General features: G+C 48.8%; 1 protein-coding gene across 4 annotated transcripts; it reads right to left on the minus strand.

Moving 5' to 3' along the window:
* Window positions 1-710: 710 nt before the first annotated feature.
* LOC309522539 (ER membrane protein complex subunit 3-like) lies at window positions 711-13836 on the minus strand. Of its 4 annotated transcripts, none has more exons than XM_082205905.1 (8): window positions 13163-13833; window positions 6956-7013; window positions 5938-6031; window positions 4642-4746; window positions 2874-2955; window positions 2649-2728; window positions 2133-2218; window positions 711-1235 (listed from the first exon to the last, which is right to left on the minus strand). In XM_082205905.1, the coding sequence occupies exons 1-8, from the start codon at window positions 13318-13320 to the stop codon at window positions 1125-1127; spliced, it is 774 nt and encodes a 257-aa protein (XP_082062031.1). In that variant the 5' UTR covers window positions 13321-13833; the 3' UTR covers window positions 711-1124. The 4 variants fall into 4 exon arrangements, with proteins under 4 accessions (XP_082062031.1, XP_082062032.1, XP_082062034.1 ...); XM_082205906.1 differs by lacking the exon at window positions 13163-13833 and adding an exon at window positions 12814-13145 and having other exon boundaries at window positions 6956-7009; XM_082205908.1 differs by lacking the exon at window positions 13163-13833 and adding an exon at window positions 12814-13144.
* Window positions 13837-13845: the final 9 nt, after the last annotated feature.

The following is a 13845-nucleotide window of genomic DNA, read 5'->3' on the forward strand; positions in this document are numbered from 1 at the left end:
AGGAAAACCAATGTCTGGGAGCGAGATGCCACACCAATGAATTCAAATCTGGTCAGCAGCAGCAGGGAGGTGCACGCTTCCCTGGTAGTCTTCAAGCTGTTCCATGCTCTTTGGTGCTGGATAGCTTAGAAGTGGACTGACCTCTGGGGAGGAAGACAGTTGGCAAGCTTCTATGATACATTTACCCCTAAGTAGAGGAGGATTGTGTTCTCCAAACCATCGGTTTCTGCCAGCCAGGACAGAGGCAACCACAACATGACTCTTCCAACTTCTGGACAGCAACCTCCAATGTGGTGGCCAGCTTGCGCTGTGGAGGCCATGATTCTCTCTCGGAAGGAGAAAAGAACTCAACTGGATGGGCAGAGTACACCCCACATTGCAGGATGGGATTCAACTTGGGTTCTTGGAGAGGCTGGAGGTGGAGGCCTTTGACAGTGCTAAGTAGCCTGTTCAACTTGGCAGAAGCATTACTGGAGTTCTCAGTTAATACATTGTGTGCCCCCCTGCTCAAAACTGGTGCCTTATATTTCAAGTTACACTGGCCCTGAGCTTCCACTCAGTCCTCCCTTTCCCTGCAAAGGTTAAGGAGGTGATGCTTTTCTCGAAAACTCTTTCAAGGCGCAGCGTGGAAGAACCTAGGCAGTGTTTATGCACCAGCCACCAGGGGCAGGCCAGACATGGAGACTGCAAATAAGGAGAGTAAAGCAGGGTTTGTTGCAGCTACCTTGCTTTTAATAGCCAAACTTGTTGTACACACACTTGGGACTGGCATCCCATAAAGCTGTCTGCTACACTGGGCTTCTCTCTCTGCAAGCAGAACAAGCAAAGGAGCTTTTTGACATTAACTTGCTGGCTCCAGCTATGCCTGCAAGACTTCAGGCACCCAGAGCCAGTTCCACAGAGGCTATTTGCCCACTGCTCTGACTGACTGATGGGGGGTGGGTCATGCTACAGACTTCAAGCACTCTTCTGCAACCTTCCTGCCTCTAAGATGAAAAGCCGTTCCACACTGATTATGCAGGGAGGGTCAGCCTCTTCCACCTCCCAAGGAGGTGAAAGGGTCTCTTGCACACACACATTTGTCCCATAGGACAGAAGTAGCCTGCAGCAGTCACAGGATGGGATCAGTCAGGCCCAGGCAGCCCTGCCAGCTTGAGGTCCTGTGACATCAACTGCTCTTCCACATCCTGCAGAGCCCAGTGGTGAGAAACCAACTCCAAGGCTTCCCACTCGGCCTGGATGGAGAAAAAAGGTCTGTCAGCCTTGAGCAGCGTATCGCTGCAGAAACTGGCACATACAAGCTCTGCATCAAGCTGCAATCGAAGGGTCGGATCCAGCAGCACCAAGACCATCGTTCCGTCAGCTTAAGGACTTCTGGTTGTGCAACGGAATGTTCTCCCATGTGCCCCTTAAATCTGGTCCATATGGTTCCCCCAGCCCTCTGGGATACTTTTGGGGAGGGGGGAAGAAGGAAGTCCCATTGCACAAACAGAAATTCTTGTGCTGAACAGGATGTGTGTGGCTGTGTGTGCAAACACCAGTGCCATCAGAGATGTTTGCTAGGTGACAGCCCTGGCAAGCACAAAGCTCTAAGCTTCAAAATGAGCAGCGCTGACTGTTCCCGAGGTGTTTGTATGGCCCTTCCAAAGTGTTCCCATGCTCACTCACAATACAGTTTTACAATGATCCCATAGGAAAGGTCAGCGCTGTCTCCTTGTTGGGGGTGGGGGGAGGATAGCTGAGAGGGTTCTCCTAAGACCACCCAAGGAAGCCATGGCAATGATTTAAGGTAGGAGGGGAAACTGGCTCACATCATCGCTGACCAACTGCCGTGCTGTCTGGGGCCTGGTGGGAGTTGCAAGTCCAACCATATGTTGAGCCCCCCTCCTGTCATTTCTTTAAAAAGATCTTGTCTAGCGCACATATTGGGCCACAGCACCAGCTCTTGGGATATGCGGGGCTGCCTACGCCCACAAGTCTCACTGTGGCACAGCAGCTGGAGTGGCACAGCTGTCGCCCTGCAGATAAGATGCCATCCAGCCAATTAGTCTTGCATCAAATGGACTGCACCTAATCTTATCAGCTACGTGCTCTCACCTAAGTGAAACCATTGAAACAAACTAGGGCAGTACCTTGAAAGCCTTGTTGGGATCAGGTGGGGTGGGGACAGCTGGGCTGAGGAACTGGTCCTGCAGGAGCAGCTGGTTCTGCTCTGCAGCTGTGGAGAGAACATCAGGGAAGCTTGTGAGGGAGGCATATTGCAAGTTGACAACAAGGCAAGAGATAACTGTCAGGTGTAAACTCTCAGCAGAAATGGGGTTTTTTGACACTTGTTCCTCTGCATTGACCTATAGAGCAATAGTGGAGTTTCAAAGAGTAGTCAAATGCAGGAAATGAGTGGCTGTACAGAGCAAGTTCCAACATGTGACTGCTACAACCCTGAGCGGTTGGGCGCTGCCCCCCATGGTTTCAAACTGGTTCCCCAAAGTATCAGACCACTTCATGCAGCTGTCAAAGTAGTCTCTAGTTCATGAAAGCTCGTGCCGCAATAAGCACTCAAACATCCACCCTCCACGTTGCAATCTGAAGAGGTACATCCCAAGTAAGACACCAACCCCACCTCCACTCCCCGTCCCCAAGCTGCTCACCAGTCTCCTCTCCCAGGATGAGGCTGTACACTCGGCGGAGGCCAAAAACGTTGAGGAAGTACCAGGAGGCCGAACTCACCCTGGGAAGTGAAAACATCTGTCAGTGACTATCTCAGGGAGCCTTCCTGGCCCCCAGTCCCACAGGGTGGGAACCCAGGCCAGAAGCCACCCCCACCCCAAACCCATGGAAGGGCTGGCTGGGCCTGGGGGCAGGCAGGTGCTTACCAAGAGGGGTCCAATGAAGGCAGGCTAATTCCACGCTGCAGCATGGGCTTGAACCGCAGGGTCAGGGGGAAGGGAACCTTGGCTGGGAGGGAGGGAGGGAGGTTGGGAGGGAGAGGGGTTAGAGCTGGACCCGCCTACCCCAAGCTCTAGGGCTGCTGCCCCACCACCCTCCTCCTCAGTGATTTACAGCTCCCAGCTGTCTGGCGCATAGTGCCACCCTCCGGATCAGCTCAGATCCCAAGCTAAAGCCCCCTCCCCTTGCAAGCAAAGGAGCAACTTAAGGGGCCTACAATCCCTTCTTACCAAATCTTCTCATGCAGGTCACAGAATCCCAGTAAATTACTGGGCTGGGTGGGTGGCAGGGAGGGAAAGAGGTTGAGAGGGGTGATCACTTTCCTAAGAGTTCAGGGCAGAGGGCAGATTTGGACGGGGGCCTTCCTGATTCATAACCACCTAATTTAGCTAGAGGCAACCTGCCCTCAGCCCAAGCTCTCTGGTCTGGAATAAAAGGACGACTAGGGGTGGTGGTCTGCTTTACAGGCAAGCTGAGCCAAAGGCTATGAAACACACCGGATGCTGGAAGAGTGCATCTTGGCGGCATAGGCAAACTCCGGCCCTCCAGATGTTTGGGACTACAGTTCCCATCACCCCTGACCACTGGTCCTGTTAGCTAGGGATGGTGGGAATTGTAGTTCCAAACATCTGGAGGGCTGGAGGTTGCCAATGCCTGCCTTAAATGATCTCTTTAAATATTGTTATTTTAAAATATTTCTATACTGCTCTTCCTAGCAAAACAAAAACAAAACAGCAGCAGATTTAGAAACAAAATACCGTGGTACCTCGGTTTACAAACTTAATCCGTTCCGGAAGTCCGTTCTTAAACTGAAACTGTTCTTAAAACAAGGTGCACTTTCCCTAATGAGGCCTCCCTCTGCCGGTGCCCTTCCACCGTTCAGATTCCATTCTTACACCAAGGTAAAATTCTCAAACGAAGACACTATTTCCGGTTTTGTGGAGTTTGTAAACCAAATCATTGTTAAACCAGACTGTTCTTAAACTGAGGTACCACTGTAATCAAATAGCACATACAGCAATACTAAAATTGTCCACCAGGGGGAGGGGTCCCCTGTTGCCCTGCAGGGGCTATTGGGCTCCCTGTTAGAATTCCTGCTCCAAGATTGCAGTCATGGGATTTTTGTCTATCACATGACGGTGTATGTTTTGACTGCACAGAGTGGGAAGTGACGGAGACAGGATGTTTGTGTTACTGTGTTTCGCCAAGTGGGACTATTGTCTTTTGTTCTTTTTCTCTTTGCTGTCTGCTGCTAGAGAGAGAGGGAGCCATGTTGTAATGCTCTGTGTGTGTTTATATGTAAATAAAGTAGATTAGCCAAAGTGCTGAGTTGCAAGCTGTGAAGACTCTGTAGATCCCTAAGTGTGCCAGTGTCTGTTGGCATCAGTCGCTGTGATGTTCGGGCTGAAGAAAGCTTTTGAAGCTCCCAAACGATTGACCAGGAGGGAGGGAACATGCCAGTTGGGCATGTGTCTCTGCTAGGGTCCTACTCGAGTGTAGGACAAGCTCCTGACACTCCCAACTCCCATCAATCCTAGCCAGCATGGCCAACTGTGAGGGATGATGGGAATTGTAGTCCAGCAACCAGCTAGAGGGCCACCGTTTCCCTTCATCCTCTGCTGCACAAGGAATGGGTCTCCACGAGGGCACCGCCCTGCAGCTTCCAGGCCTGTGTTAAATCCCCGCATCACTCACTGGCCACAAAGCCAGAGAAGGCCCAATTGATCCAGCCTCCAACTAGGATCATGGGCAGGACATGGACCAAGTTGCCCTTCATCATCTCCATAACCAGGCTGGGATCTGCAAGAGAGAGAGAGGGAGAGAGAGAGGTGTGTGTCAAACAGGGTACTGTGCAGACTGGGATTCCACAAGGACACATGGAAACCACAGAAGGAAGTGCCAAAAACAAAATTTGGTTTTATGTGAATATCAGCATCTTACAAAAGAAAAAACAAAAGCAAGTTCTAACTCCTTGGGGTTTGTGGGCGTGTGGGGACGTATGATAGCTGCAGAAATCTCAAACACAAGCAGGGGTCTACTTGAACAAAATGTCCAAAATAAGGGAAGGGTGCTTAAATAGCATAATTTATATACAGACCACAGAATCCAACCGCTCGTTTTCTTGCAGATTTTGCACCACGTTGGTCCAGAATAAACTTGAGCACAGAGCGCTCACAGCCCTGCCTTAAAAAACTGGTTTGTTGGTTGGTTTGATATCCTGAGGCAGCCAATGTCTGTTAAATTGAGCTGGTGACTCTGGAGGGCAAATCAGGTTCTGTCCACAGGCACCAGCCCCAGCACACACAGAACCAGGCCCCCTCATGGTTGGCAGCTCATCTCCCCCCCCTTATTCCACTGCTGCCGCCAAAGCCTCACCTGCCAATTGTAGGGTCCAAGGTGGTTTATACTGGAGAACAAAGTGCTTGGTCCCCGAGCCATTTAGGGCTTTTTACGCTAGTACTAACACCTTGAATTGGGTCCAGTGCAGGAGCACCTTCAGAACCAGTGCCACATGGTGCCCCCACTTACAGCCTAGCAGCCGCATTCTGCACTAGCTGCAGCCTCTGGGCCACCTTCGAGGGCTGTGATGGTAGTCCAGATGGGCAGTCAGCTGAGGTGAGGCTATCATGGCCCAGGAGAGGCTGCAGCTGGCAGGTTGCCCAAAGCTGGGCTGAAGGCACAGTCACAGAAGCCACCCGAATCTCCTGTGGCAAGTTGGAATCCCAGAGTATTCCCACAGTACAAAGCTGCTCCTTCAAAGGGAGTCCCACCACTCCAAGAAGAAGGTGGGACACAGAAGGAACCCACTCACAGGACCTCCACCTTATCAGCTTCAGCTTCTTGGGCCCCATGAAGTCTATCACTGCTTCCAGGCAGCAGTCCCATGGTTGGACAGCAGCACTGATTGAGCAAGCGGGACGGGGGCGGGGGGATGAGACAGCAGAACCCTTCCACTGCCCCTTGTACTCCCATGCCCATTCCCGTGGTTACCTGTCAGCAGGTTTCTGGGCTGCAGTTTACGCTTCGTTTGGCGGAAGAAGCCACTTTCAGGGCTATTGAAGTGATGCTTACGCATGAGGAAGCCCTGGGGAAAGAGGAAGGGCCTCAGAAATCCAGATGAGCTGAAGGTGTTTTCAGCAAGGAAGGTTATCATTGCATTTGAGATGGTTTGAAGGGCTTCATATGCATTATCTTTGACCGCCTTACATCTTCAACCAGACTAACTCCTCTCATCCCTGACTGCTAGGACCCAAGGGAGCTGGGAGGGCGGCGGCATCTACAGGTTCCCCGATAGTACCTTCGAATGGCCTCATGTCACATACTAAATTCATGGAAGAGGAAAGATTTGAACAAGGGCATGCAGTTTCTTATGTTAATGCTATGCATATGTACTCGGAAGTTAAATAAATAAGTTAAATCTTCAGTGGGGCTTCCTTCCAGGTAAAAGCACACAGGTGCGAAGTGTTGGTCACCTGCCTTTTTGAGGGTGCCATTCCCGGCTTTGGAGCAGGATGGGTGAAGGCAGGAGACGTTCAAAGGCCTGCCCTTCAATATATTTACATTGCAAAGATGTATTTAAAAAACCCCATTTGTTATAGTTATGGTCTCAAGCAATGATACAGGCATTCTTGAGAATAGCCACACGGCAGGGGTGCTCCCAACCCCTCCCCAAAGAAGCACCCTTTTGCTCTTCCCCTCCTTTTCAAGAATGAAAAGACAGAATTACAAAAGAAATTCAGAGAGGGGAATAAAATTTCACTTCTGCTATTCAAACCCTCATATCAGTTCTTTTTAGGCCAGCAGCCTAAGTAAAACAAAAACCCCTCTGACTTGCATCAATCAAGTGGTTCCAGTATTAATCCAGAACCACTGTGGGGAATAGATCACATTTGGGTCACAAGCCAAAGGAGGTTGTGTGTGGACCATGAAATTTCCTAGCTTTATGTCTGTACCCTTGCAAGGAGGCAAGTGAATTTTCAGAAGCAGCTGCACCCACACTCTCCCTTACCTGATGAGTTAGGAAGCGTCCATTTTCTCTCAGGAGGCGACTACGAGCCAGAATCTGCCTGACAGACAAAGAACACTCAACTCAGCTGTAGGTCCAACAGAATTTGCAAACAAAAGTAATGGGATCAGATCATCAAACCAAATGCGGCAGTAAAAGACTGGCCCGCTCACAGCTACTCATGCAATCCACATGACTACAGACAAACAGCTGCTTGGAGCAATATGTTCAGGGGTCCGAACAAAGCAGTAGTGCAATTCTGGAACTCCACACTTAAGTATGATTTGGACACATTTCACAGGACCTGTCATCTATGCATCTGATTTCAATGTTGTGAACCACTTTGAGAAATTGTATTCATTTATTGCATTCCTATCCCGCCTGTTCCCCAAGGAGCTCCATGGTTCTGCTCCCCTCATTCAATCCCCACAACCGCCCTGTGAGGTCGGTCAGGCTGAGAGGCCGTGCCTGGCCCCCCAAGGTCACCCCAGGGAGCTTCATGGCTGAGCCAGGATTTGAGCCCTGGTCTCCCAGGTTCTAGCCCGACACTCGAACCACTGCATCACACCAGCTCTCCTTATGGTTAAAGTTAAATACTGCAAGGAAGAAAACTGTTTTCAATGGATGATTTTGGTTTTTAAAGCCTTAAATGTGCGGGTCCAGGGCTCCATGCTCCTGGCATCCATCCTCTGAGACCATACTGTTGTTATAAGAATTCTAAGGTCTCAAAAATAAATGTTCATAAATGTACAAGGCAAACACATACATTAGAAACCACATGTCTGTAATAGTACAGGAGAGCAATCCTGAAGCCATTTTGAAACTCCCAGAGACCTCAAATATTCCTCTGCAGTATGGGAGGAAAATGGGGAAAGCCTTCCCATTGTCTTTTTGCTTACAAATCCTGTCTTAAGGGCATATTTGTGTATGAATAGGGTGAGCCTGTGACCTGGATTCAGGAACTAAAGTATTTACCATCACAAAAGAATGGCCAGGCTGCCCAGGTAATGCAATCATCAGGTATCCTGGCAAACAGGATTTCTGCTGTAGACCACCTCCACTGCTGCCGACAGCCTCCTTGGGGGGGGGGGGCCTAAAGGGTGGGTAATTTCAAAAGTCTATATAAGGACTTGTGCACCATTGTTTTCGGTTCTCTCCTCCCTCCTGTGTGTGGGGAGTGGGGACCTGTTGCAACAGTACTTTTCTATTGCAATAAAGATCAGACTTACTAGTCGATTTGCTTCTCAATATACTCTGGTTGGCCTCCATTATTTTCTCCTACCAATAGGGAACCTACTTAAGGACTCTATATGGGCTCTTGGATACCGCATAAGGGGAAAAGAGCAGGGTTTTTTCCTTTCTTATAACACTGTATCATCTGTGATCAAGAAATATTAAAAACCTGCTTCTTTCCCTGTAGGAGGTACGCAAGAAGTCTGTATAGAGGTCGCTAGGCTCTCTATCAGTTGGAGAATGAACAGAGAGCAACCTGAGATATGCTGAGCAAGGCAGCAAGTAAGCCTGATCTTTATTGTCAGGAAGACAGACTGTTGCAACAGGGTCCTCACTCACACATGCAGGATGGAGGAGAAACCCTGAACAAAAGGGCAAAACACACTTATATACAAAAATAATATTTTTTAAAAAATTGTCCAAACTTAGATCAACTACTGTAAGTTTAAATAAAAAAATTCCTTCCAGTAGCACCTTAAAGACCAACTAAGTTCTTGGTATGAGCTTTCGTGTGCATGCACACTTCTTCAGATACACATATCTGAAGAAGTGTGCATGCACACGAAAGCTCATACCAAGAACTAACTTAGTTGGTCTTTAAGGTGCTACTGGAAGGAATTTTTTTATTTTGACTATGGCAGACCAACACGGCTACCTATCTGTAACTGGTACCGTACGTTTGTTCTGGTATAAGCAAAAGTCACCAGACCCTTATATATAGTGGGAGGGTGGGGTGGGTTTTTTCTCAGAAGGGTAGTAGAGATGGGTGATTGGCTAATGTGTATGGTAAACCTGTTGACGACTGTTAACGACTGCAATTAGTCCTACAGGAAAAAGCAATGAATAGTATGCAGATGACCAAAAATAGCTTTAGCATGTGCAATGAAACAAGAATCCAATATCTCTATTCAGACCAGGGCTCCCCATAGTTTTCAGTTTGGTTTCAAGTCTATTTCTGAAATTCTTTTGGAATAAGACAGCTGCTTTGAGATCTCGTATTGAATGTCCTACTGGTTTCTCTCTCTTGTGATTCCTGATGTCAGGTTTATGTCCATTTATCCTTTGGCGTAGGGTTTGGCCTGTTTGTCCAATATAGAGAGCTGAAGTGCAGTACTGGCATTTGATGGTATACACAATGTTAGAAGATGAGCAATTAAATAGGCCTGAGATGGTATGTTTGATGTTGTTGGGGCCAGTAATGGTGTTGTCTGGGTGTATGTGGCAGCAAAGTTGGCATCTGGGTTTACTGCAGTCTCTGGTACCAGTGTCCATGTTAAGTCTGGTTGTTGTATTATTGTGGGTGAGGAGTTGTTTAAGATTGGGTGGCTGTCTGTAGGCGATGAAAGGTCTTCCTCCCAGAGCTTGAGAAAGTGAACTGTCGTTGTCTAGGAGAGGTGGTAAATATCTGATGATGTGCTGAACTGTTTTAACTTGGGAGCTATATGTGATTACTAGTGGTGTTCTGTTATTTTTTGGGTCTGTCTTGCAGCAAGTTCTCTCTGGGTATCAGTCTGGCTTTGTTGATCTGTTGTTTAACTTCATTGGGCGGATATTTTAGTTCCAAAAAGGTTTGCTGTAGATCTCTTAGGTAAGAATCCCTGTCTGTAGAGTTGGAACAGATGCGGTTGTAATGTGTTGCTGTTGTTGTTCCGTCGTTTAGTTGTGTCCAACTCTTTGTGACCCCATGGACCAGAGCACACCAGGCACTCCTGTCTTCCACTGCCTCCCTCCTACGGCTGTAATGTAGAGCCTGGCAATATATACTTATATACAGTTTCATTTCAAGTGCAGTCGCTGGTTCCCACGCCTCGGGATATGCGAGGAGGAAGGAAAAACACATATTGGGGAGATTACAGGTAAGCGTTTGTTAGACAAAAGCAGCTTGCTAGAATGTTGACGTTTTGGTGATACAAAAGCATGAGCACATATGTAGATGTCTGAGTGTTTGAGAGTCCCATACTGCCCACCCTGGTGCTAAGGATCACTCTTTTGTTTATGATTGCAGGGACGGTGACGCTGGGGGTAATGCTTGGTGGGCAAAAGGATTCTGAGGTTATTGATAAAGATCGGGGGTTCCCAGATCCTGCCGTTAACAATTTACAGCTATTGTTCAAGGGGAAAGGAAGGATTTGAAATGAAAAAGGTATTTAAATATACCTTCCTGAAGAAACCAGAGGCCTTTCTCTTGGGCATAGTCGGCCAATTGGTGCCAAAGAAGGACAGAACTTTTTTTATGTATGCAACAACAGCAGCAATAATACTTATTGCAAAGTATTGGAAGACACAAGATCTACCCATCCTGGAAGAATGGCAGATGAAGGTGATGGACTACATGGAACTGGCAGAAATGACCGGCAGAATCCGAGATCAGGGAGAAGCGGTGGAAGAAGACTGGAAGAAATTTAAAGACTATTTGCAGAAATACTGTAAAATTAATGAATGTTAAAGGGATGTTGGATTGAAAATAAGCGGTATTGGTAAAAAGATTAATAAGAATATGTAAATACGGATTGACAATGGTTGGAAATATATAGTTATAAATAGGTTAAGATATTAAGTAAAGATAAAGGATAGAGGGTAAGGATTTGCTGAATTAAATATTTGAACTGGAATACAAAAAAGGGGTGTGTGAGGAGGTCAGGAAACAAGTAATTGAAATATAAGACATGAAAATATTGATCCTTTTTTTTCTAACCTTCTTTTTACTTTTTATGTATTTTGTCTTTGTATTTTTGTATCTCTTTTTCTTTTATTATTGTTACTCTGTTTTTTATTTTATTTTTAATTCTGTAACTTTTTATTGTTTGTAAAATTCTAATAAATATCCTTTTTAAAAAAAAGGATTTGTGAATGGGCTATTGACATTTCTGAATGGTGTATCTGCTTTTTATCTGCTTTTTATGAATGACCCATTCAATAAAGAGTGTTTTAGTTCATGGATTCATGTGGTTCTTTGTAGACCCAGAAGGTGGCACTGAGGACCTGTCAAAGTCGTCGAGGCGGTTAGACAGAGCGTGTTCATTTGACAATCCTAGGTACCAACATTATTATTTTACTTAAGTTACGTTTTATCATTCAAGGATATAGTAAAAGTAAAGGTACCCCTGACCATTAGGTCCAGTTGCCGAGGGAGCTGGCGTTTGTCTGCAGACAGTTTTTCCAGGTCATGTGGCCAGCATGACTAAGCCACTTCTGGCAAACCAGAGCAGTGCACGGAAACGCAGTTTACCTGCCCGCTGGAGCGGTACCTATTTATCTACTTGCACTTGACGTGCTTTTGAACTGCTAGGTGGGCAGGAGCTAGGACCGAACAACGGAAGCTCACCCCATCGCAGGGATTCGAACTGACGACCCTCCGATCGGCAAGCCCTAGGCTCTGCGGTTTAGACCACAGCGCCACCCGCGTCCTTTAAGGATATAGTAGTAGTAGCATATAGTTACATGGAGTGGAGACATGCACAAATGATAGATATAGTATTAAGTTTCCTTTCCCTGTTCCATTCTACATCATCTGCTTCTCCTTGGGGGTTAGTGGCCAGCAGGTATTTGCAGCAGTCCTGGAACACCTCCACAACAAAGCCTGTCTAGCGGCCTCTTTCCTCTTCATCAGAAAACCTAAGGCCCATGGGCCACAAGGGGGTCATTTAACCGGCCCACAAGCCGCCCCGAACCAAGCCACCCGCTTGGCGAGTCCCCACGCTGCGCTAAATCGGCGCAGCGCGGTGCAGGGACCTACGTCCACAGTGCCAGAAATCACGTCTGCACAAACGCAGATGCTGGAAATTGCGGGTGCACGGACTCACACATGCACGCAATTCGGCCCGCAGAGGGATCTCTGATGGAGTGAACCGGACCAGGCGAGGTAAACTTTGCCAACCCCTGGGTTAAAGCATCCCTGCTCCAGATTGCTTTTGGAAGGAGGCAGGGTTTCAATATTTTAAGCAGCTGTGCTTTTTCATTATTTGGCACCTTGTTCTCACAACCTTCTGGAAGCCTGCAAGCTGGACATGAACACACAGTACTCTGTCCACCTGTGATCGGGGTGGAGGAAGGGGGGTGTCTTCGCTGAGGGAGGGGGCATTTGGCAGTTGTGGATGGGCAGTGCGCCCAATGTCTGCTCGCTCCGCCCCAGGCTGCAAGGCGCGTGTGCAACTCCATGCACCTGAGTGGCTATACCATGCCCAGAAGGGCACCCGCCACACCACGCCCCCCCCCCCGGGAGCGTGCCTGCCCTGGGCAGCATGGGCATATGCTCTGCCGCTGCCTGCAATTCCCAGCAAGTGGTGTTCAGAAGTGTGATGCCTCTGACAATGGAAGGAGAACGTAGCCCTTGTGGCTACGAGACGCGGACAGCCCAGCAGCACAACGGGTCAGGGTGTCTGGGTGTTAACTGGAAGGGGCGGTTGTGGGCAGGATTCCTGCACTGCAGGGGGCTGGACTAGATGACCCTTGATGTCCCTTCCAACTCTGCAATTCTATGATTCTATTATTGGAGGAAGATGGCATATGGAAGGTTGTCATTTATTATGGTGGTTTGTGCTTTTTTATTCCAAGTGTGCCTATTTTTCTGGATTGTCAGCAAGGTGCTGTTACACTTGATTGTAGCAGAAACACTATTTCAAACTTACCAATACATAAAGAAAACAAACATGCAGGCTGCAAAGTGTCACAGGACTCTTGGTCATGTGTAGCTTAAGGTTACCAGACGTCCCGATCCCGGGGCAGACCTCGGATTTACAAATGGTAAAATCCTGGTAAAATCCACCTATTTAGTTGAAAAGTGTCCAGATTCGTTGAAAGAAATCTGGAAACCTTAGTGTAGCTCAGACTTCTGTGAAGCTTAAAAGCTTGCGCCCAGAAACCCCCATCCCGGGAAACAGGGAGGCGTCCCTTTCGCGTCCTCTTCCCTGACTCCAACTTCAGGGGCCTGGCATGTGGGCGTGGCCTCCCTCAGCCCCGCCCCCCGCCGCCGCTCACGTGTCCTGCCGTTGCTCGAGCCAGCCCAGCGCGCGCTCGCCGCGCAGCAGGCCCGCTATGCGCAGGCGCAGAACCCCTATGGCGAGCGCGATCCAAGCCACGGGCAGCAGAACCCAGAAGCGGATGGAGCCGTCCAGGCGCAGCTCCGGAGCCGCCATGGCGTCTGAGAGAAGAGGCTCCTGGGGCCGGAAACGCACAAATAGGGCGCCGGAAGTTGCGCCTTTGACTCAACGCCGACTTCCGGTCGCCTTTCTCTCGCGCCCGCCACGGTTTCCAGCTTTGTGGCGATAATGGAGATGATGTGTCTCTATAGCAGGAGAAAGGGGGTCGGAGGTTGACCCTAGCGGAAACGACGTCATTTCCTGCACCGTATTTGCGGGCTCAGAACACAGTTTTGTTTACCAAAAGAAACGTCTCTTGAATTACGTAGAGGGGCGAGCAGTTTCTAACGAGAGGAATCCTTTTTTGGGCCTAAAAGAGGCACGTTTTCTTTCAGTTACAAGATTCCCCCTCTGAAGGGAACCCGGATGTAGCAGCCGGAAGTCGCCTTCCGCCCCTGCGCATTCTGCGCCCCGCCTGCCAGCGCGCGTGCGTGCGCCATAGAGTCTGCCGAGCAGAGCGCCCCCGCGCCTGGCCTCCCTCGGGCCCCGGCCATGAGCTGAGAGACGGGGCGCCCCGCGTCT

Source organism: Podarcis vaucheri (genome assembly GCF_965113315.1).
Source record: "Podarcis vaucheri genome assembly, chromosome: 17".
Taxonomy (NCBI): Eukaryota; Metazoa; Chordata; class Lepidosauria; order Squamata; family Lacertidae; genus Podarcis; species Podarcis vaucheri.

Bases quoted from the DNA above. Each gene is read 5' to 3' on its own strand.
- LOC309522539 (XM_082205905.1), bottom strand. From the start codon at position 13,320: ATGGCGGCTCCGGAGCTGCGCCTGGACGGCTCCATCCGCTTCTGGGTT. The intron at 7,014-13,162 runs GTGAGCGGCGGC...TTTGTCTGTCAG, and splicing joins CTCGAGCAACGGCAGGACAC to GCAGATTCTGGCTCGTAGTC. The intron at 4,747-5,937 runs GTAACCACGGGA...TCTCTCTTGCAG, and splicing joins GCCCAGAAACCTGCTGACAG to ATCCCAGCCTGGTTATGGAG.